Below are 22,633 nucleotides of genomic sequence, written 5' to 3'. Positions count from 1 at the left end.
GTATACAGTATAAGATAAAGGTCCAATTTCATTCTCTTGCATGTGGATATCCAGTTTTCCCAATGCCGTTTATTGACAAGACTACCTTTCCTACTTTGTATTCCTGGCACCTTCCTTGAAGATTAGTTGACCATTTATGTGTGAGTTTATTTCTGGATTCTCTATTCTGTTCCATTGGTTTGTGTGTCCATTCTTAGCCACTACCATACTGCTTTGATTCCTATAGCTGTATAATATGATCTGAAATCAGTGTGAGTGGTGTCTCCAGCTTTGCTCTTCTTTCTCAAGACTTTCTCAATAGCTTTAGCTATGCAGGGTCTTTTGTGGTTCCAAATGAATTTTAGGATTATTTTTTCTATTTCTGTGAAAAATACCATTGGAATTTTGATAGAAATTGCATTCAATCTGTAGAACAGTTTAGGTACAATGGATGTTTTAACAATATTAATTCTTCCCAGCCTATGAACATGGGATATCTTCCCATTTATTTGTGTCTTCTACAATTTCTTTCATCAAGACTTTAACAAGAAACAAAGAAGGTCATTAAATAATGATAAAATGTTTCATCAAGAGGATATAACAATTGTGAACGTATATGCACCCAACATTGGAGCATCTAAATATATAAAGCAAATATTAATAGAACTGTTGGGAGAAATAGACAATAAAGCAATAATAGTAGGGAACTTCAACATCCCATTTTCAACAGAGGCTAAATCATCTGGACATAACATTAAAAAGGAAATATTGAATCTGAACTACTTTTAGGCCAGATGGATGAAGTGGAACAGAACAGTGCATCCAACAGCAACAGAATACAGAACATTCTCTAGGATAGATCTTTTGTTAGGCCTCACAGTAAATCTTAACAAATTTAAGGAAGTTGAAGTCATATCAATATTTTTTCCAATTACAAAGTTATGGAACTGGAAATCAGGAATAAGAGGACAACAGGAAGACTCACAAATATGTGGAAATTAAACAACACAGTTCTAAAAAAAAAAACAAAACAACAAAACCCAACTGTCAAAGGAGAAATCAACAGGGAAATTAAAAAAAAAACAACAAAACACTTGAGACAAATGAAAATGGAGATACAATATACCAAAACTTACGGAATTGTGCTTTATGATGTGCATTCTTTTAGTGTATGTGTCTTATCAAATCTAAAGGGTAACTAGGGAGCTAAATGGGGCCATGCAAGGATACCCTTCTCTTATTAGGTTAGGTCTAAATCTTCTCACACAAAAGCAGGAGACATATGTTCTGCTTATTTTTCCTTAGGTCAAACTACAGAACTGAAATGCACTCGAGTTCTGTGAAGTCCCAGATACCAGCTCTGAGGAAGAAAAGAAGAAAGTCAGAGAAAGACCAAGAACATTTCAGAGAATGCCTGGTTCAGATTCAGTAAACCCTTTGAGCCAGGACTCCTCAGGCTACAGCTGAAGGACTCCAGGCTATGGCTGTAGCCCCATCACAAATTAACATCAGTGTTCACACATTTGGAATTATGGTAGGTGCTGTCACCCTCTTGGCATCTTCTTTTAAGCCTTTGCTAAGTTTATGAATACTTTTAATTCTGTTGTCTCCAAACATATAGGACTAATCCCTCCAATTCAACACATATCCAAGTCACTCAAATTACTACTATTTTGTGAAAGGTAGTTTAGGAATAGGGGATTGATGTGACCATCTGGAGTAGAGGCTCTGCCGCTCCCCGGGTATGAGAGTGTGGGTGAATCATTTATATCTCTCTACCTCTCTCATGCAATGGAGCTGCAACTTCACGACCATTGCTAAATTTAAATGTGATCATGTTTGGGTGCTAATCACTGGGAACACGGGTAATCAGTGATAGATTGGTTAACCTAATTTTCTGTGGTGAGTTATTTCAGTCTTTTATCTTAGTTACTATTTTCTCTGGCCTTTTTTCCCCCTGTTGTTCCCCTTTCAATTTTAGAGGATGTGTGTGGGGTGCATATGTTTATGTATACTACTTCAAGAAAGCTTTACATAGGCACAGGCAAGCCTCTGGACAAGGTCCCCTTACTCAGCCTACTCACCGACACAGCACATCATTTCTGCAGTGAATTTAGCTTTCAAAAGCCAGGAAGAGGTGAACAGATGAGAAAGATGTGACTTGGCAACCCTTGGAGGGGAAAGAAAAGCGCCTGAGGATAGTTAGTGCTTATGAATTTGGTATGATCCGGTTTTGACAATGTTCCCGTGGTCATTCGAAGGTATAATGATAGATAGGAATGTTCGGATCAAATGAATTATTTTCTTATGCTTTCAAGAGAAGAGTACAAACCATACTTAAAACAGTGTGTTCTGTCCTGGCTCTCACCATAATGAGGAACATAATCAGAATTATGAATATTTGCTTCTGTTAGAAGAACCTCCGTGTTTTTTAAAAACCATTTAAAAAAACATTTTTGCTGAAAAAATTTTAAATATATAACAATATTAAAATAATTTTAGAGTGAACCCCTTGAAACCCACCAGCTAGATTGTATCATTACTATTTCACTATGCTAGTTCTTTCGTGTATCTGTCCATTAATCCATCTTTGATACAATTCAAAGTAAATGGCAGACATCAGCATCATTCTGTCTGAAAAACTCCACTGTGCGTATCGCAGTTAAGACTATACTACTATGCTACATGTTTACATTCTTTTACTTGGATGTCAAATTTGCAAACTATGACACGCATAAATCTTAAGTGTGTATTCACTGAGGTTTGACAAATGTATATATCTCTGAACCTAAACTCCTATATTCTGATCATTGATTATTTCACATGTGACTTGCTCTTCTTTCTAAGAAATACAGGATTTTTGGCCTTCCACCCCCAAAGAATAGCTCAGAACTATTCAAGAGATAGTAATTGAATTATTTACCCAGTTATGGCACCTGAAATAAGCCTTGAAATAAATGGTAGTCTTAAGGCAGGCGAGAGATTTGTATGAGGAAGGAAGGGTAGCCAGAGGGGCCCAAGGCAGCACGAGAGGCCTTCCAGGAGGACAGGACACAGCGGTGGAAACAATTTGTGGGGATAGCTGATAGGAACCTGGCCCGGCTGGAGGGGGCAGTTCTAATAGGAGAGAGGACGAGTGGGCCACGTCGAGAGGCAATATGTCCAAACACGCACAATGACTCAGTTTCCAAACTACATGTAGTACCTACGTGTCTACATTAGAAGTAACTAAATTACACCAGAGAGCAGAAACTGAAGAGGAGAAAAGAGCTTAATTTCGCTAATGAGCAGGGCACTTAGTATATAGATAAAAACAGGACAGAGAAAAAGCCCCACGTGATGAGAATTTTCAAAAATGTTAAAGGAACGGAATATAGACATTAAAAAAAAACCCAACTATGTAAATACTGAGAAAAAGAACAAAAATATCCTGGGCAGTGAAGACATCAGTATCATGCTGAAACCGATGACAGAGCACAATGGTGAAAGCTACTGATTTTTGAGCTCTCCTTACACATCAGAGATTACTTAACTGCTTACATGTATCATTTTCTTAATCTTCACAATAAATTTAGGAGGTAAGTATTAGTCCCCATTTTACAGGTGAGTACATTGTAAATGAAAGAAGTCAATTGACTTGTTCAAAGACACATAGCTTATGTGAGAGCCCATGACTCGCATTCTGGTCCATGTGACTCAATGATCCACCCTCTTATAATTGCCTTATCTGAACTATGTATTATGTGGGCATTTGTCTTCAGCAAGGGGAATAGTCTTTAAGCATGGAAGAGCACAAATCCTACACTTGAAAGAGTTGAAGGGTGTATTTTCCCTAGCATAACCTAATCTCCCTGGCTCCTGATCTAAAGATCAGATGCACCCCCAGTTTGGTTAGGTCCTGTTCAGTAGTATACATGAAGGGTAACATCTCTGTGCATAAATCTACCATTCCATAGAGATGAAAAAACTGTGGTCTAGGGAGGATGAATATTTTATTTTTATATAAAGTACTTTTCCTGAATTTAGGAAGAAACAATATTATGTGATCTACCATCTAAATAATAGGTATTGCAAAATAATTGTAAACATAATGTATTGTCACATTGTTAAAAGTCCCTCATCACCTACATGCAACTCCAAGAATAGGAAAGGGGAAGGGATTTTCCCAAGATCCCACAGTGACTGGTTGGTTGATTTAGATCCAAAAAACAGGGCTTTTTATCCAAGTTTATGCGAGGTCAATTATTCCATAATGTATCCGTATGTCTTCTTGATCTCAAAGTAAAAACACAAGCAATGCTTCTACAGAATTTACTTTATTAACAAGCAAATCCAGGGAAATAGATATAAACTGAACTACCCAAGAGGCAGGCAGAGTAGAAGGCGTATCTTTATAAATTTAAAGACTCCATTAGAGAAAAATAGAAGTGAGAAAAGAAGTGGCTGGAAGTCAGCACACACACTGCACAAAATTCAGCATTTTCCTTGATGCTTTAGGTTGATCTTCCCACCACTTTTCCTGTAAAAGAGAAAGACAAATATATGCTCAGTGTAATATTGTTATTATTCATTACAAAGGTTGGAAGAAGTTTTGACTACACAGAGTCCCTGCAATCATTTGATTCTATAGGTATCCACATTTACGATTTGGCAGAGGTTAATTAAATGTACTCAGAGATGACATCTGGACAAATTACAGAAAACATGAATCTTACACAAATTTCAGATTTTTACCCAGGCTTGACCTCTTGGTTTCAACTGTTCATTCTCTGAGAGGAAATATGCATACAAACAGAAAAGGTTAAAGTGACCGGAGAGGTAATGGCAAAGGTACACTAGGGCCACAGTCCTCATAGAAGATGTAAGAGGTTGAACCAAATATTCCGGCATTTGGCACTTTATAGCAGGATATATATTCAGACTTTCTCAGTAATATGTGTCCATTAAATTAAATCTCTGTTTACCCTACTGCCTTTCTTCTCTGAGAAAGTTTGGTATTAATTAATCAGATACGTTACATAAGCAAGTAGGCACATATTAATTTATTAATTTCATTCTATGTGCCTGGCTCTGTTATTATAATAGGTAGTTATATAATCCCTGTGCTTAGGCATTTTGCAGTGAAGTTGAGCGAAATTAAGACATTCACAGAAAACTCTAATACCAGAAAATGGCGAGGAGTGAGAGACTTTTATCTGGCTTAAACAAGGGTTATAATTTCCTTGGTTTTAGGGCAATCAATTAGACTAAAAGATTGATTGAATAAATTTTTATTAATTATAAACTGATCCCTTGGGAAGGTCACAGTTTATTGGCTAAAATCTATAGCATCTGTTCTGTTCCTTATAAACGTGTAAATTCAATACACATGGGTCCTTGATGGAATCTTCCTAGTATACTATGTAAAGTTTGACTAGTCTGCATTCTAAAGGATAATCTTTTCCTCTATTCTTTGTTGAACGGCTCTTTTTCATCAAACTAAAAGAGGAATTAATAGAAACTTGTACCTTAGTAACATATAATTTGGTATAAAAGAAAATGTCTGAAAATAATTTGGATAAAATAATATTTTTATTGATGATAAATTTTCCCCAAACTTTTCATGTTTCTGATTTTGATGAGTATGATACTTACACCATTGCCTTACAGAAGGCACATTTATTGCCATATGTCTGGCCATCAGAGCCACAGTGGGGGTTAGATTCCCGCGTGCAGTAGACCTTGGGATCCTGGAACTCACCACAGTCAATCTACCAACGTAAGCACGATGACATTGACATTAGTGAATTCTAGTCTATGGATCTATCCCTCAGAACAGAAGCTTCAGACAGCAAGCTTAAACACACACACACACACACACACACACACGTGCGCTCCCGATGTAAAGCTTCCTGAAATAGAAAAATAGCTTTCCTTATCTGCTTAACCAGAATTTACTAAATGTAAATGAGACTCTTTCTCTGAGACACAGGAAACCCATTTCTGTAGTTATGGTATTCAGGAGTAAGTTAATGATGTAAGGTAGATGCTTACTTCTTATATAAGGAGTGAGGTAAATGCTATAGGTATGACTTTTTGCTCCAACACTTAATTATTCAGAGATTAGTTTTTCAACTTTAAATGCTGCTTGCTTGCTCTTTTCTTTCTGCCTTTCTTTCTCTTCCTTCTCTCCTTCCCTCCTCCCTCCCTCTTTCTTTTTCTTTCTTTCTTTCTTTCTTTCTTTCTTTCTTTCTTTCTTTCTTTCTTTCTTTCTTTCTTTCTTTCTTTCTTTTCTTTCTTTCTTCTTTCTTTCTTTCTTTTGTCTCTCTCTCTCTCTTTCTTTCTTTGTATTAATTTAACTCTAATTGCAGTCTTTATGCCTTGCTATAAAGACGTGGATGATTCTTGCACGGAGTTCTCATATGTTATGTAATGGCTTGTTAGTTTTCCCTGTTGGCTGCTACATCCATTTACTATCTCTTGAAAACAATGGTCTAATGTCTTTATTATTAACTTACTCTGTCTTGGAGTCTATTTGTACGATTTGAACTTTTGTGCTTACTATAAAAACATAGTAATAGCTGCCTAAGCTGCTCTATTTAGAAGGGTTCTGAGGGTGCATCCAGCCTTGGTGAGAACACATACTATGACTGATTAGTAATTATCATCATGGGTTCTATAGAAGGGATGGTAGTACCTATGCACTAATATTTCTCCTTAGTTTTAGCGGTCTTTCAGAATAGTCTGGAGTTTTCAATTCAGTGTCAACTGAGTAAATATTTGGTGTGCAAATGGCATTTGAGTCATTTTATTCCAGAGTACAGGCAATATGTAATAGGTAAAACTGAACTCCTCCAAATGTCAGCTGTGTGGGCTGAAGTAACATTTAAACATGAACACAGGGACCATACTTTACTCCATCTTAGTTCCATTAAAACAACACTGTCTTATGTTTATTAATTGAGTCATAATATTTAAGCTACTCTTATATGGATTATGTGAGTTGAGTCTTACAATAACCCTGCCTGAGATATACGGCGAACGATGTTATATTAACTAGTTTACAGATGTGAATAGTGATCCTCAGGAAAATTACGTGGCTTACCAATGCCACACAAGCAGATGTCACTGAAACCAGTGCTTAAACATATTGCTTCTCCTTGCTGGTCTAGAATTTCCAACAACCTACTATGGCAGATTTCCAACACATCCTCACTGAGAGAAATAAAGATCAACTGTCACTATGCACCCTTGACCACACTTATAGTCATGACTTGGAGACTTCATGAAAATACCTTATTAGAGAAATGTATGGGCATAGGTGAGATGAATTATTTGTTTAAGATATGAGTAAACCATTATATATTGATAAAGCCCTCTGATGGTTTGCATGGAGAAACACTCAGCAAAAGAATCACACTGCTGGGTTTAAAAATATTATCACATGTAACAGGTTTAAGGCACCTGAGACTATTAAATATAGATGTTTGTTGAGATTTGGCAGTTGTACTGTTGAGGTTGGGCAGTATGGTACTTATCAGAGATCTTAGGGCATGGCTTCGAGAAGATAGGCTTCTCATAGTCCCACCTAAAGTTCTACTTTTCCTGAAAGCTCTTAAAGATAACTCCATCCTCTCATACTACCTCCCAGACGGTAATCTTTCCTTTAGGTCTCCAAACAGAAAAAAGGCTGGAAAATCTTTGGGGTCTTATAAATCATAGGATAATTTTCTCAAAAGCTAATGTATTTTACACTTAAGTCATTGATGTACACATTTGCAGCTGTGTGCTTGAGTCAAGAAACTGTAAACACCAGAATCATCTCTGATATTTTCATTTATTCCACAAACAGCCAATGGGTAACTACTATTTGGAGGACACAGTGCTGAGCTCTGGTGATACAGAGAAGAATCAGTTATAAACAATATAAGCTCACCATCTCATCTGCATGAAGGAAGCAGAGAAAATATAGATAACTGGGACGCCTGGGTGGCTCAGTTAAGTGTCTGCTTTCAGCTCAGGTCATGATCCCAGATTCCTGGGATCAAGCCCGCATCGGGCTCCCTGCTCAGCGGGGAGCCTGCTTCTCCCTCTGCCTGCTGCTCCCCCTCTTTGTGCCTTCTCTCTCTTTCTGACAAATAAATAAATAAAATCTTAAAAAAAAAAAAGACACAGATAACCATAGCATGATGTGCGATCAATGCCACAGTGGGCCAGGCACGGGCATTGTGGAAGCTGAAGACAGGGCATCTTGGTCAGAGATACATGTGTCTCTACAGCCAGGTCAGTGAGAAAAAGAAAAAACAAAGTCTCTTATATGAGAGAGACACCTCCTTAAGACACCTTTCCCTGGCAGTTGGCCCATCCAGCCTCTTTTGTCCTTCAGAAAGTGATATGAAAGAGGCAGATGGGGAGGGTTCACTGTTGGGAGTGTCTAGACGCCACCCCCTCCCCAAGCCCACTTCTCCCCTTCCACTGCCCCCTGGGAATGACCTGGAAGAATACAAGATTTCAACAACGAAAACCCAAACAATCAAATTGGCCTATGCACAGACTTCCTCAGAACATAGACACACTTCATGCTTTCGGATTGTCCTGGCCTCTAGTGATCCCTGAAGGGAGCCAAGGAATCCTGTTACAGAATTTGTTCTGCCACACACAATTAACTAGTTGTGTCATCTTGGACACATGCTTCATTCCGAGCACTGTTATGAGGATCAGAGGGGGTCAAGAGGAATTGTAGAAAGTCAGGGAGAATACTTGAAACAACCTTGGGCAAGGATGCGGAAAATAAGCTTCTGATGGCAGCCCTGCTTCAACTGTACCATCGGACTAGACGGCCTCTGAGGGCCCTTCCACCTTTGATGGTTTAGGTCTGAGCAGTGAGTGACTCTCTCAATAAAGTGGCTAAATAAAGCTAAGTCCTTACATCTTCAGTTGAGTGGGAGAAATAACAACTTCTGCCCAAGTGCTTCCTCTTTTATATCTAGAGGCTCCTCTTCACTCAGTGTGTGAGAAATTTTAGCATGGTGACTGAGGACAGAAAAAGACCACTCTCTGAGAGCCCCGGAGGACAGGGAAGGTGAACGATGCCTTTGCAGGGACAGCCAGAAATCCCTTCTGGGAAGCAAAGAGCAAGGCAGGGGCATAGCAGGGCTGGGACTAGGAAGAGGCCAGGGCTCTCATAACTGGAGAAGTGGGCTGATTTCTGAATGTCGCACCTTTTTTGTGCCTAACTGTCCTCTCCCCTTTTACTATACAGAAGTCAAAGCAGGTCTAGACTAAGGGGATGGTATGATTGTTTCTTCCTCCTTGAAAGTTTCCCCTATGAGGGATTTAGGAAACCCAAGAGAGCTGAAATTCTCCTCTCCCTGAATTGGTTAGAATCCCCTACTGCTCTGTCATGTTGGGTCACTGTCCTGTAGATGGAATCAGACAGACCTGGCTCTGAATTTTGCTTCTTTCACTGATTAGTTACACTACCTTGTGCAAAAATTTGACTGCTCTGAGATTAAGTTTCTTCATCTTTAACGGGGCTGATAATGCCTATCTTCTGGGGTTATCGTAGTGATAAATCCTTTGAAAACACTTGGTAAAGCTCCAAGTATGTGCAAGATTGCTACTATGAATATTAACAGTGTAAATTATATCATAATCTACAATTTTTGGAACCCATTATTTTTATCCTATTTTAGTGAATTTTTTGATGTTTTTTTTTAGATTGGTGTTGGATTTAATAAGCACCTCCATTTATTTCCTGAGTTCAGCTTCTGAAGACCATGTTTAGGCACTTGGGTGCCAGTGTTTAGTATCAGCCTGACCTCTTGTGGTTCTTCAAAGAACTGTGCCTTCTAAAATATTCTGGAATAGAGGGACACTTTTAGTACCCAAATCAGTGTTTTTTGCTAACGGGCACTACCAAATCATTTAACTTGTCTGAAAAATGAGCTTGTATGGTTACTCAATCAACTAAAGAGTCAGGATCACTGATATTTTACTCTAGCATTTTAGTTCTACAAATAAAGCCAATGAAAATTTGCAAACACACACAATCACACCCATACACCTTAGAGTGTAGGACTTCATCTATTCTCCCCATCACTGAAAAATACTAGTTTAGGCACCCCTAAACTACTGTGTTCATTATAATACTTCTTTGCTTAAGAACTGAGGATAGTAAACACTAACATGTATTTATTTGCTCAGAAAATTATGCTGCTCAATACGAATTCACGTGCCCTGCAAAATGGCTTCCTGTTGCTGATCAGAAGTAGCGTGGAAGGGCTCAGTCAGTTGAGCGGTTGAGCGTCAGACTCTTGACTTCAGCTCAGGTCATGATCTCAGGGGTTTGAGATTGAGCCCCGCATTGGGCGCCCTGCTGGGTGTGGAGCCTGCTTAAGATTCACTCTCCCTTTCCTTGTACCCCTCCCCGCCCCCCCAAAAAAGAAGTAGCATGGAGCCACAGATGGTCACTCAATGTGGAGTTGGGTGTCCTGAGATGGTGACTGCACAGCTTTACTGCTGTTGGTAACCTTGAGTGAGGTAGGTTCTCTTTCTGAAGCCCGAGTTTCCCTATCTCTAAAGTATAGACGCTGGTTAACACTGCCAAGTTATATTTAGGTGTCCTGTCAGTATCTTAATTAAAGTTAAAGCAAGCTAATTAGGAAAAATGAATAGCCCCAAACATATTTTAGGCATGGAGCATTGTTTTACTAACTATACTAAAATTTACCATGCTTTTATCTTAAAATGCTAACAAAAGTAAATGTAGATATCTCAAAATTATTGTAAAAGAAAATGGTTGACAATTATTTATTTTCAAGCAGTTTGTTATGTTAATTCCAATCTGGAATATTAATTTAAACAGCTCCCTAAGGATATGGTTCCCAAATACCCAGCCTGGTAAGGAAGTAAGAAAAACAAAGACAAAGTAGTGAGTGGTTCTAAAAGCAAAATGTATTCTGTTCAAAAAACCATCCTTGTTTTGAGATTACGTCTTTCAAGCATTTTGGTATTATACTATAATTTCTTTAATGAAGGCTGATGATGGTAAATAGTAGTTTTATGTTTAATTATTATTATTAGATTTTTATTTTTATGTTATTTAATATTCCTACTTGGCAAATTAAAGAGTTGGCAGCTTATTAGTCACTTATATTTACAGGGAAAATTTTACAGGACTACGAATTCCCAAAGTGCAGGAACATGCTTTTTGTTTAGTTTGAACACTCTTTTTGAAAGAATGTGAAACTTTTACAAATCAATAATTTAAACTGCTCATTCTAATTTCCCCTCAGGTGCTCCATCATGGAGAGACTTCCTGGCATGAGAATATTGACTTTGGTGTTAAGAGTAAATGCTCTGCCTTTTGTCCTGGCTGGATCAGACTTGAGCAGGCATGCTCCCAAGGTTAGTTTCAATTTCTGCTTGTCGTTGGGACTGCCATCATCCTTCCAGACACACAGAAGAGAAACGTCACCTTTGTGCCATCTGAACGGTGGCTCCCTCCTGGCCCTTGATATTTGAGCGCAAAAGAGACAGCAGTCTTGGTCAGGCAGGCTTTGTTCATACGAATCCAGATACCTAAGGCCAGAACAGGGCTCTGGAGATGCTTGAATCTGTATTTTCATCTTAGAGATGTGGAAACAAAGGCAAAGAGAATGGAAGAGACACCGTTCGGATCACACAGCCAGCAAGGATTTGAACAAGGACTCATCTATACTGTCCTGAGGGTGTTTGAGTGAGTGCTCCAAAGTCAGTGCTTTCCAGCATCAGATAAATACCAAGAACGTAGGATCAAAACTCCTCAGCTGTGTGATTATTACTCAGTAAGCCTGGCATGGTGCCTGGGGATCTGCACATTGAGGAAGCATCCCCCAGGATCCTCAGGCAAGCAGACTCTAAGACTTGGGTCCGTCTATAGGAACAGAACCAGTAAATAGCAGATTTTCAATGAACCCTAGAAAGCACTAAAAATCCAATCTGGAATTCCAAGCTGAAAGAAGAAAAGCAACTTGTGTGTTAATGGGAAAACTGGGGTTAAATTCCATTTATTTTGAATCTCTGTGTAATGGCCTTATCATATTTTACTACCTAAAGGGATATGGAATGTTTGTCTGGATCTTATGTCCTTTCTCTGTTTGTTTTGATATTTAACATAGATTATGCTACCATATACATTTAAACATAAGGATAAATCAATTTTAAGGTGTATAATTACATATAGCAATACAAACACACGTGTGCATACACTAAGACACAACACACTGGCAGTTCATTCTAAGGTATCATCCATTGTAACATGCATCTCAATTTCTGAGATGCTAAAATTTGAAAAAAGTTTTATGCAAGTGGGAGGTATACTAGGGTTGGAAAATATTTTTTAGCTCCTTTGCCAACTCCAATCAGTTGGCAGTAGTGTCTGGGAATTTTTTTTTTTTAAAGATTTTATTTATTTATTTGAGAGAGAAAATGAGACAGAGAGCATGAGAGGGAGGAGGGTCAGAGGGAGAAACAGACTCCCTGCCGAGCAGGAAGCCCGATGCGGGACTCGATCCAGGGACTCCAGGATCATGACCTGAGCCGAAGGCAGTCGCTTAACCAACTGAGCCACCCAGGCGCCCCGTGTCTGGGAATTTTTGATGCCAAAAGTTCTTGAGCACAACGAGGCTAACCAAGAACCAAGGCCAAAGTCAAGTGAACACATTCAGTATAGACACAAGAGCAGGATTGGCAGAACAAGCACCACTTATTTGTGTTGTCTTTTGGTAGAACAAGAGACTGGAAAAAAGGTGGTGGATTAATTTGGAAAAAAAAGAATCAGCCAAATAAAGAAGATAACTTGTGCCTATTCCAATTTTTAACCCCAATTGTATTTAATTTCGAGTGAATCTCTTTGTACATACTCAGTGCAACACACTTAACAAGCTTGCTCTCTAAGCAGAAAATAAAAGCCTCTGGCCTAATATCTCCTTTAGAAGCTGCTCATGATTGATCACTAAGTTATCCTTCTATAGTTTACCAAACGCTCCCACATAGTTTATGTAACTTAAATCTAATTCTATGAGGTGAATAATATTATTCCTTTTCTATAGTTGTGGAAATTACGGCTCAGAAAAGCTGAGTAACTTGCCCAAGATCACACAGTGAAATCAGAGACTAAGCATTAGCACGATGACAGATTCGTCCTATTTTTATTTACATTCATTTCACTTTAACAAAATCTGAGAATAGGCATTTAGGGTCTTTAAAACTGTAAACAGTATACTCAATGAGATATTGTAGTTAAAAAAAATGAGTTACTTCTGATTTCTGCATTTGGGCCGCATGTTCCTTGTTTCTGCTCTTTTACCCATAGGCAAACCTCTGTTTGGTTGGGGAATACCAGCCAAACGCCACCCAGGTCTGAAGAATAGGTAAAAAATATACACTGACCTGTCCTCCTTGACTGAAGACACCTGAAAAGAAAGCACAAAATCTAAACAATGTAGTCTTTGAATGTGCAAAAAGCAGGATTTGTGAAATTAGGACACCCTCAAGCTGGGAATGATACCTTTTCTTGATTCTTCGTCACCTGAATAAGTCATGGTATGGTAGTTTTATTGTTTACACCTGTTCATTTCTCAGGGCACAGCAGACACTTCAAAAATGATTTATATATATATATATATAATGTACATGGACCATGATGGGTAATATTTCTTGGAGGTTTGGGGGGAAGTTAGAGGAAATAGTTTAAGGATCTGGAGATTCATGTGACAGTCCTGGTCGAGTCACGAATTTACTATGGGAATGACCTTGTCATCTCTGGCTTCAAGATAGAGAAGTTGGGTTGGAAAGTTTCCTCTCACTTTGACAGTCCAGGGTTCAGTGCATGCAGACCTCCCCAAAGCCTTTGTCCCAGGCAGCTGGGGAAGACACTACATTTGTTGTTTGTTCTATGAGCCCCAAATTGCTCTTCTGCCCTTTATACTCAACCATCTTTGAAGACTTGGCCCAAATATAGACTCGTAAGGACAAACTCATTCTCTTTTTTTGTGACTTATTTCTCCTGCTACATCTTTCTAAATTCCTGAAAGAAGAAGAAAAGTCCACAAATACAGTCTTGCTTCTCTCTCTCTCCCTCCCTCCATCTTTAGGATTATGTGTGATTTTAAGTTGTGGCTAATTAGCTCAGTGGTTTAAAATACTGATATATAGGGTGCCTGGGTGGCACAGATGGTTAAGTGTCTGCCTTTGGCTCAGGTCATGATCCTGGGGTCCTGGGATTGAGTCCCGCATCAGGCTCCCTGCTCTTCGGGGAGCCTGCTTCTCCCTCTGCCTCTGCCTCTCTCTCTCTCATGAATAAATAAATAAAATCTTAAAAAAAAAAAAAAAACGCTGATATCTTTCTTTTAAAATAAATTAAAAAAAAACTGATATAATAAAGGTCTTGGGTTGAATTCTGGTATGAGCTGTTGAATCTTGATCTGGCCATAACTGCAGAATTCCTAATGCCAACAACACTTCTCATGTGTAAGCCCAAGGGCACTTTGATGACAGAATTGCATGAGTGCAATCCTTCTCAAGTGCTGGCCTGCACTTGCAGGAGAACAGCTGGAAATACGTCAAGTGTATTCTCTATTCAAGGGGAAAGGAGAAACAAGGCTTTTGAATTTAAAAGGAAGTTAATGAACATCTGCTGTAGTGATTGCCCACCTTACTGCAGCCACGTGGCTGGTTATTACGTGGGAGCTATGCTTGTGGTGAGCACAGCAGAACGTACATACTTGGTGAATCACTATGTTGTACACCTGAAACTAATGTAACCCTCCATGTCAACTATAGTTCAGTAAAAAAAAAAGGATTTCTCTGCTAAAAAACTACAAAAAAACAAACAAAAAAAAGCACAATTTCAACAACAACCAAAAAATAAAGATTCTTAGGACAATCGCTCTAAAATTCCATTCTATAAGATCAAATAGGACCTGGGGTGCCTGGGTGGCTCAGTCGGTTAAGCATCTCTTAGTTTTTTTTTTTTTTTTTTTAAGATTTTATTTATTTATTTGAGAGAGAGAGAATGAGAGAGAGCACATGAGAGGGGGGAGGGTCAGAGGGAGAAGCAGACTCCCTGCCGAGCAGGGAGCCCGATGCGGGACTCGATCCCGGGACTCCAGGATCATGACCTGAGCCGAAGGCAGTCGCTTAACCAACTGAGCCACCCAGGCGCCCAAGCATCTCTTAGTTTTGGCTCAGGTCATGATCTCAGGGTCATGAGGCTGAGCCCCGCCTAGGGTTCCACACTCAGTGGGGAGTTTCCTTGAGACTCTCTCTCTCTCTGCCCAACCCTCCCCTCGGCCCACCTCGCCTCACACTCTCACATGCACTCTCTCTCTCAAATAAATAAATAAAATCTTAAAAAAAAAATCTCTGATAGCAGCAAACTTCAACTACTTTTGTCACAAGTGCTGTATCAGACATGGAAGTTCCCAGGATGCAATCTCATTTCTGGCATTCTACAAATGAGAGAAGATCTCGAAATGCTGTGCTATTTCTCCAGGTGACACAGGTCATTAGTGAAAGAGGTGGGGCTAGGTGCTGGGTCTAGAGTCTCTAGCATGTGCTTTGTCCACTGCAACAGTGAAGAGTAGAATAATAAAGAAGGAAAGAAATAGGTACAGTGAAACTGTTCATTCATATGATCCTGTGATGAAAAATATCAGATTGAACTGTATTATCCTTTAAACAACCCGAATTGATAGAATATATGACTCTTGCTCATTAAAGTGGCCAAAGATATTCCCTTGCTTGAGGAATTAATTCACCACCAGCATATACATTTTGGCATTTTAAGATTCCGTAACTTTCCTGAAGCATTCTCCGAGTTGCCTTCTTCCTCCTTGTTTCAATTTCAGTTATTTAAATTCCAATTATAAGAATAATGAGGACAGGAAATCTTTCTTTTGTCTTGGAAGCCAAACTACTAGATACAACAATTACTCATCCTCCAGACTAGTTCTGTGGAACAAACATCTGTAATACCCAGAAGTCCTGGATTCAAATTCTAAATTCTACTTCCTCGTTACAAGTCCTTTGGCAATTTTAAGTTCTTTATGCTACAGGTTTTTTTTATATGTAGAGTATAAACATGAATACCTTGCCATATGTATTGGAGATGATGCAGAAAAACCCTCAGTACATGCCTAGAATATAGTATATGCTCAACAAAACATTATTTTTATCATTACTATCACCATTCTCATCTCACAATCATTATCACCACTACAATGATCTCAGAATTGGCCTTTAATATCAAGATTGTTAGGATTTTGAAATATGGTAGATAAATACCCTTATTTCCAGTTCAGTATGAATACTGGATTTTAATTTTAAGAAAAAAGAAATGAACTCACCCGAGAAAATGCTAAAAAGAGCCAGAGAGAGGAGCAGAAAGACACTCAATATTCTCATGGTGCCAGTTAGCTCACTCAGATCAAGGCTCCTTTGTCTAGCTCAGCTTCTGTGTCAAGACACTTCCCAGGGTACTAAAACACACACTGAGACATATATATATATAGACATGATCAAGGGATGCTGGGATCTCCACCTACCTTATAAATCACCTTCTAAAACCATATGCAAATCTACACAATTTAGGCATTTATTGGGACCTCTTACCAACTCAAAGAAATGCTTTATGCTCTCCATCATTCTTAAAAATTAGAACAATTATGTGAGTCGCACCTTAGATCTTATTAATTGAGGATGTCATTTTCTACCTGTAGTTTATGTTTTCCTAACAACCAATACATCCTCCCTACTCTTCCCTCTAAGGTTTTGCTACATTAAAGGGATGATTCACTGGTGGAGCCTGCTTAATGTCTAGGTCTCTTTCAGACAGGTCCTGCATGTATGTGGTCCAGATGAGTAACCACAGGGGAATGGAATCTAGGGTGTAACTTGGATTTTCAAAGTCCATGTCATCCAAGATGTACCCCAAAGAAATAGGTATTCTACATTGTCACCAGAACTGTGTTAGCAAAAGCATTTTCTGGGGAGGAATCAGCCTGTTAATTTTAAAAATCATTACTATAGTCAGATGCCAGTGATTTTCAATTCTTTTTTTTAAATTTATTTATTTTTATTATGTTCAGTTAGCCAACATATAGTATGTCATATGTGATTTTCAATTCTGAAGTCAAAATGAAGAAGGGAGTCAATGTATTTTTTATTTATAAAAATTATTTTTATCCATTCATTAATTGATGGTGTTGTATGGAAGTATTGAATCACTGTATTGTTCACCTAAAACTAATATTACACTGTATGTTAACTAATTGGAGCTTAAATAAAAAGTTAAAAAATTATTTTTAAACGTTACTGAATTAAGGAATATTTAAAATAAGTAATATGAACTATTTCCCTTTTCTCTGTAAAGTAAAAAAAAAATAGTCATAATAAAACTTTTTGTTTTAGCTCCTTGAAAATATACTGTTCATACACATAGATGAATCCCATTAACTATTATGGTCAATTCATTTGCAAGAGAGATCAAAGAGTGGGATGTCCATAGCTTTCTTTGTGGGAACAACAACAAAAATAAACAATGGTTATAGTGATAATGAGAAAGTCTGTCTCAAATCACAAACAGCTACTTAAAATACCATGAAGAAAAACGGAGCACTTTAAAGTGTTGGAAGAACATGCAAAATGTGTCCAGTTTAAACACTCCTATGTGGAACATAAAAAAACAAAACAAATGAATAAACATATAAACAAAAAGCAGAATCAGGCTTATAAATACAGAGAACAAATTGATGGCTGCCAGTGGGAAGGGGGGTGAGGAGTTGAACAGAATGGGTGAAGGAGAGTGGGAGATACAGACTTCCAGTTATGGATGAGTAAGTCACGGGAATAAAAGGCACAGCAGAGGGAACACTGTCAATGACATTGTAACAGCAGTGTGTGGTGACAGACACTGGTGGTGAGTATGGGGTCAGGTATAGAGAAGCCAAGTCACCGTTTTGCACACCTGAAACTAAGTAACACTGTATGTCGACTGGAGTCAAACAAAAAAATTAAAAGATTAAAAAAATAAACACAAGTGATTAGTGTGTTTTATGTATAAGTAACTCAGAAATTCTACTTCTAAACAATGGGCTTCCTTTTCCAATAATCACATTGAGAAAATATATACGTAGTTCAGATATTGTTCATTTTATTTCAGGATATTTCTTTTCTTTTTGGAAATTGACATATTAATTTGATTCATCTCAGAATTTAGGATGTATTTTCAGTCTTTGGAAATGGCAACTATATTGCATTGAATTTGGTAATCAAATAAAATATTGCTGTTTAATAAAAAATGAAGCATGACTGTAATAAAAATAAGAATTATTTTCTTTTATTTGCTTTTCTGACAGTTTTAAAAGATGTGAACTTGAAGGGTAGAGGAGATGGGGGGATGAGGGGTACAGGTAGGAAAGAGAGGAAAGGAGTAAGAAGGAAAAGCACCTGCTTGGTTTTCATTCTAAGGAGTGTGGTGTAACACACACGTAGACACATACATGCTCACATATACATAATCTTGAAGTCCTTTGCAGAAGGTCGTGGGTCAGATGTCAAGCACTAAAAGTTTCAAAGACAACTAAAGAACAACCTTAACAATTGTCTTTAAATTTTTCTTGAATCTTTATGGGAAGAAATTTTGTGGCTTCCAAATATTCTTACCAATTAATATGTGCTCAGAAAATGTTTGATATATAACTGAGATTGAATTATCTTCAATCGGCAAGACAAATGTATTCTGCTATTATTGTGACATGAAGAAAAAAATAATAAAAATAAAATTTCATTCTTTGACACAGAAATCTTAGCTTATATAAAATTGAATCCACTCTACTCAGTATATTAGGTCCAAACCTCATTAATGTTTTATCAGAAGAAAATAAAAAATAGATTTTATAATTAATTGTGATCTTTAAGGACATTTACCTCAATCTCCCACTCAATACAAATCAAACTAATGTTCTCCCAAGAGAAGTACATAGTACTTTTATATTTACTGGTTCTGTGATGGATAGGAAAGAGATAGAGTTTGATTCCAGATAGACTCGGAATGCACATTCTACTTCTGCCATGAACTGTATGATTTGAGGGATGTTAATTAACCTTTCTGAATCTTAATATATATATTTTTTTTTTGTCAGAGAGAGAGGGAGAGCACAAGGAGGGGGAGTGGCAGGCAGAGATAGAAGCAGGCAGAGGGAGAAACAGGCTCCCCTCTGAGCAAGGAGCCCGATGTGGGACTCCATCCCAGGACCCTGGGATCATGACCTGAGCCGAAGGCAGATGCTAAAACAACTGAGCCACCCAGGTGTCCCTGAATCTTAATATTCTTTTTTTTTTTTAAAGATTTTATTTATTTATTTGAGAGAGAGAGAATGAGAGAGAGCACATGAGAGGGGGGAGGGTCAGAGGGAGAAGCAGGCTCCTCGCTGAGCAGGGAGCCCGATGCGGGACTCGATCCCGGCACTCCAGGATCATGACCTGAGCCGAAGACAGTCGCTTAACCAACTGAGCCACCCAGAATCTTAATATTCTTAATAAGATGGCTTTCTGGGTTCTTTTCCCGCATCTTGTACTTATTTCTTTCACTTTCTTGGCTCAGAAACAACTTTAGTGTTTTGTCAAAAATTTGCATTCAGTCTCAAAATTGTTTAGGCTTGAGTCTGTCATCATATTAGTGATCCCTTTCAACCTTGTGTCAACTACAAATCTAGTAAATGTCCTCTTGATCATCATCAATATCATTGACAAGTGTTGAACAAAACAGCGTTGAAGATATTTCACCAACTTATGTCCAAGACTACTCTATTTAAATAAATGTTCATGTTTTGGGCATGGTAGCAATTTCTCACCCTTATGAAATACAGTGAGGCACACTGGGCATGACTTGCTTTTAAAGAATCTATGTACATTCCTGGTCATCCTCACCTTCTTTCCTAAATGCTCATGTTATCGTATTTCCTGCTCCTCCCGTCATAGATTCGGCACCCCTTTCAAAATAAGTTCTTCATGGTTTCTCATTTATTTGCATTATGCTTGTATTTTCCTAACTTAAGTCATGATGTTGCTTTTGCCTGGGATGTTCTTTTCTCTAATTGCTACATGTCTAAATTCTACATATCATACAATGAGAAGTCCAAGTTATAATCTCTTAACAGAACATTTCTTTCTCTCTCTCTCTCTTTCTTTCTTTTCTCTTTCTTTCTTTTCTTTCTTTCTTTCTTTCTTTCTTTCTTTCTTTCTTTCTTTCTTTCTTTCTTTCTTTCTTTCTTTCTTCTGTCTCTTTCTTTCTTTCCTTCTTTTTTAGAGGGAGAGAGCACAAGCAGGGAGGGGTAGAGGGAGAAGAAGAGAGAGAATTCCAAGCAGGCTCTAAGCTCAGCACGGAGCCTGACATGGGGCTGGATCTCATGACCCTGAGATCATGACCTGAGCCAAAATCGAGAGTCAGGCTCACAGACCTGAGCCACCCAGATGCCCCTCACAGAACATTTCTTAATCCTCTAAGGTAGACATCCTAAACTGGTAGCATGAAGATTGACTCTGACTTATTGATGTATTTTATTTGTATTTTTTAATCTGTATTTTAATGGTTTAAAAAATTTAAATTAGTCCACAACTTTTAAAATATGAATATCTAACAAAATGTTAACTACAAGATTTCTGGAACTTTTGGGGCCCTTCATTGCCAGGGCGAGAGTCAGCTGAAGTTTAGGGGTAACTGCTTCATTTGCACCTGTCATTGGCTCACTCATTTGCCTTACTTGTTGCTGGCCCTAGAAGGCTTTTGAGTTTGAGAATCGTGTCCTTTGACTGTAATACTACCTATTCTTCTGAATTCTCTTGAATCTGTTCTTTTCTTGTGAAACTGTTCTACTTTGTAAAATTATGCCCATCTGACATCTCCTCTATTTGTCTAGATGTTCCTTGTGAGCAGAATCTGTATCTTATTAGTCTTTTATCCTCCAAATCTTTGTCTTATATTTAGCAGTTACTCCGCATTTATTCAAAATACATATGAGATTTTTAAAAAATTAGCATTATATATTCATCGGAGATCATTAGTTACTTGTAGCCAACATTTTTCAAAATCTATCCTCTTCCTTCTTTTACACACGTAGATATTAGCTGTCTAGTTTACTATCATTTCTTTCACTTCTTTGATTTCCTCTAGATATAGTTCAACAGGACTGTAAACCTCATTTATAAACCCCTATATATTTAACTGCTTCCTAGTAAGATAGAGGGACTACATCCTAATACTCACTGACTCTCATGCAAGAGTGCATAGACTGCCAATCACATAACTGGGAGTCAGATTTTGTAACCTGCTGATCCTTGAGCGGCAATTGTCTCTCTATTCAATTCGTATAACCTTCTCTAGTCACGGCTTTTGCTCCACCATCCATACTCCCTTCATATCCCGTTTCATTATGACCAAGGCTATTATGTTTTTTTATATTACTTTAGCTCCAGTAGAAATCAAACTAAGTCATCAAGTACACTTTTGGAAGTTAACTGATGTTATGAATCTTAATATAGTATTAGGAAAATTTCTATTTCATTCAAAGATTTCTGTCTTCCTGATTTTCTTTCTTTTTCATGTTTTCATATATTTCTTCATGTATTCACTTTTACGGTTGAATTTTGCATGTTTTTCATATTAAGCCTCCTCAAATGTCTTATTTTTAAACTTAAGCATTATAGCTCCACATCAATTTGGATAAGGTTCAAGAAGAGATTACCACAGGATAAACTTAGGAACGCTATGAAAGGGTGACACTATTCCTTAGGCATCCTAAAAAAAGGTCAGGGTCACCTTGTTTCCTTCTTTGACAAAGTAACTAGACTGGTAGATGTGGGTATAGAGTAGATGCAGTGGACTGAACAGTGGCAAGGCGTGGGACAGTCTCTCGGAGTGTAATTGTGAAGGGACAGAGAATTAGGAGCAGACTCCTTTAACTGGTTCAACAACCAAACAAAAAGATGCTGATGGATGAATTAACACACCTGGGAAGAATAGATTACTGTCCCAGTAAGTGCTTTCGTAACTGACTTCAATGAAGGTGTAGAAAGCATGCTTTAAATATGAAGTTATCTATTATCCTCCCCTTTTGTGGTTCATTTCCTTGACATACAGAGAACGTTTCGTCTTGTTCATTTTGGCTGGTCATCACTGCATCACCTTCACTGATTGTATCAAATTCATCAGTTAAACTGTTCAAGATGTCAGGGCTGGAGATCACCCCTGTGGTCATTCATCTCTTTCTTCTTAGAACTTCTATAAACTGTTCCACAGAAACTGGTACTGGATTGCTATGTTATGTTATTGACTGATGAGTCTTGTTCTGTAGTTTTATCTACAACACGAGATTATGATTTGAAAGAAAGGGGTTTATCTTATTCTCTTTTAAATTCTCCTACTGATATTTTTTGAATGAAAAAGTACAAACGGTTTTCATCTTCACTTACATTCTTTACTTATTAATCTTTTGGTTCTTTTATCTAAATGGCCTCCTAATCTTCTCTGTCACTCTTTGAAGCTGAGGTTCCTCAATGGTTTCTATTGCGTTATTCCTGTATTCTAGGAGTTTATAGTTTAGCAAGTAAGATACATACAATACAATTCAAG

The 22,633-nt window shown here is 37.9% G+C and overlaps 1 protein-coding gene across 1 annotated transcript; it reads right to left on the bottom strand.

The window, feature by feature from the left end:
* Nucleotides 1–4,452: 4,452 nt before the first annotated feature.
* On the bottom strand, nucleotides 4,453–22,259 carry SPINK6 (serine peptidase inhibitor Kazal type 6). Its single transcript, XM_035015055.1, has 4 exons — nucleotides 22,140–22,259; nucleotides 13,393–13,449; nucleotides 5,614–5,729; nucleotides 4,453–4,498 (listed from the first exon to the last, which is right to left on the bottom strand). Exons 1-4 carry the CDS (start codon nucleotides 22,257–22,259, stop codon nucleotides 4,453–4,455), a joined length of 339 nt encoding a protein of 112 aa, XP_034870946.1.
* Nucleotides 22,260–22,633: the final 374 nt, after the last annotated feature.

Source organism: Mirounga leonina, unplaced genomic scaffold, assembly GCF_011800145.1.
Source record: "Mirounga leonina isolate KUSES-001 unplaced genomic scaffold, KU_Mleo_1.0 Mir_168, whole genome shotgun sequence".
NCBI classification, from domain to species: domain Eukaryota; kingdom Metazoa; phylum Chordata; class Mammalia; order Carnivora; family Phocidae; genus Mirounga; species Mirounga leonina.
This window is presented reverse-complemented; position numbering and strand designations above follow the sequence as displayed.

Bases quoted from the DNA above. Each gene is read 5' to 3' on its own strand.
- SPINK6 (XM_035015055.1), bottom strand. From the start codon at position 22,259: ATGACCACAGGGGTGATCTCCAGCCCTGACATCTTGAACAGTTTAACT. The intron at 13,450-22,139 runs GTATGTCAAGGA...GCACATTCAAAG, and splicing joins AACAAGACGAAACGTTCTCT to ACTACATTGTTTAGATTTTG. The intron at 4,499-5,613 runs GTAAGTATCATA...TCTCTTTTACAG, and splicing joins GCCTTCTGTAAGGCAATGGT to GAAAAGTGGTGGGAAGATCA.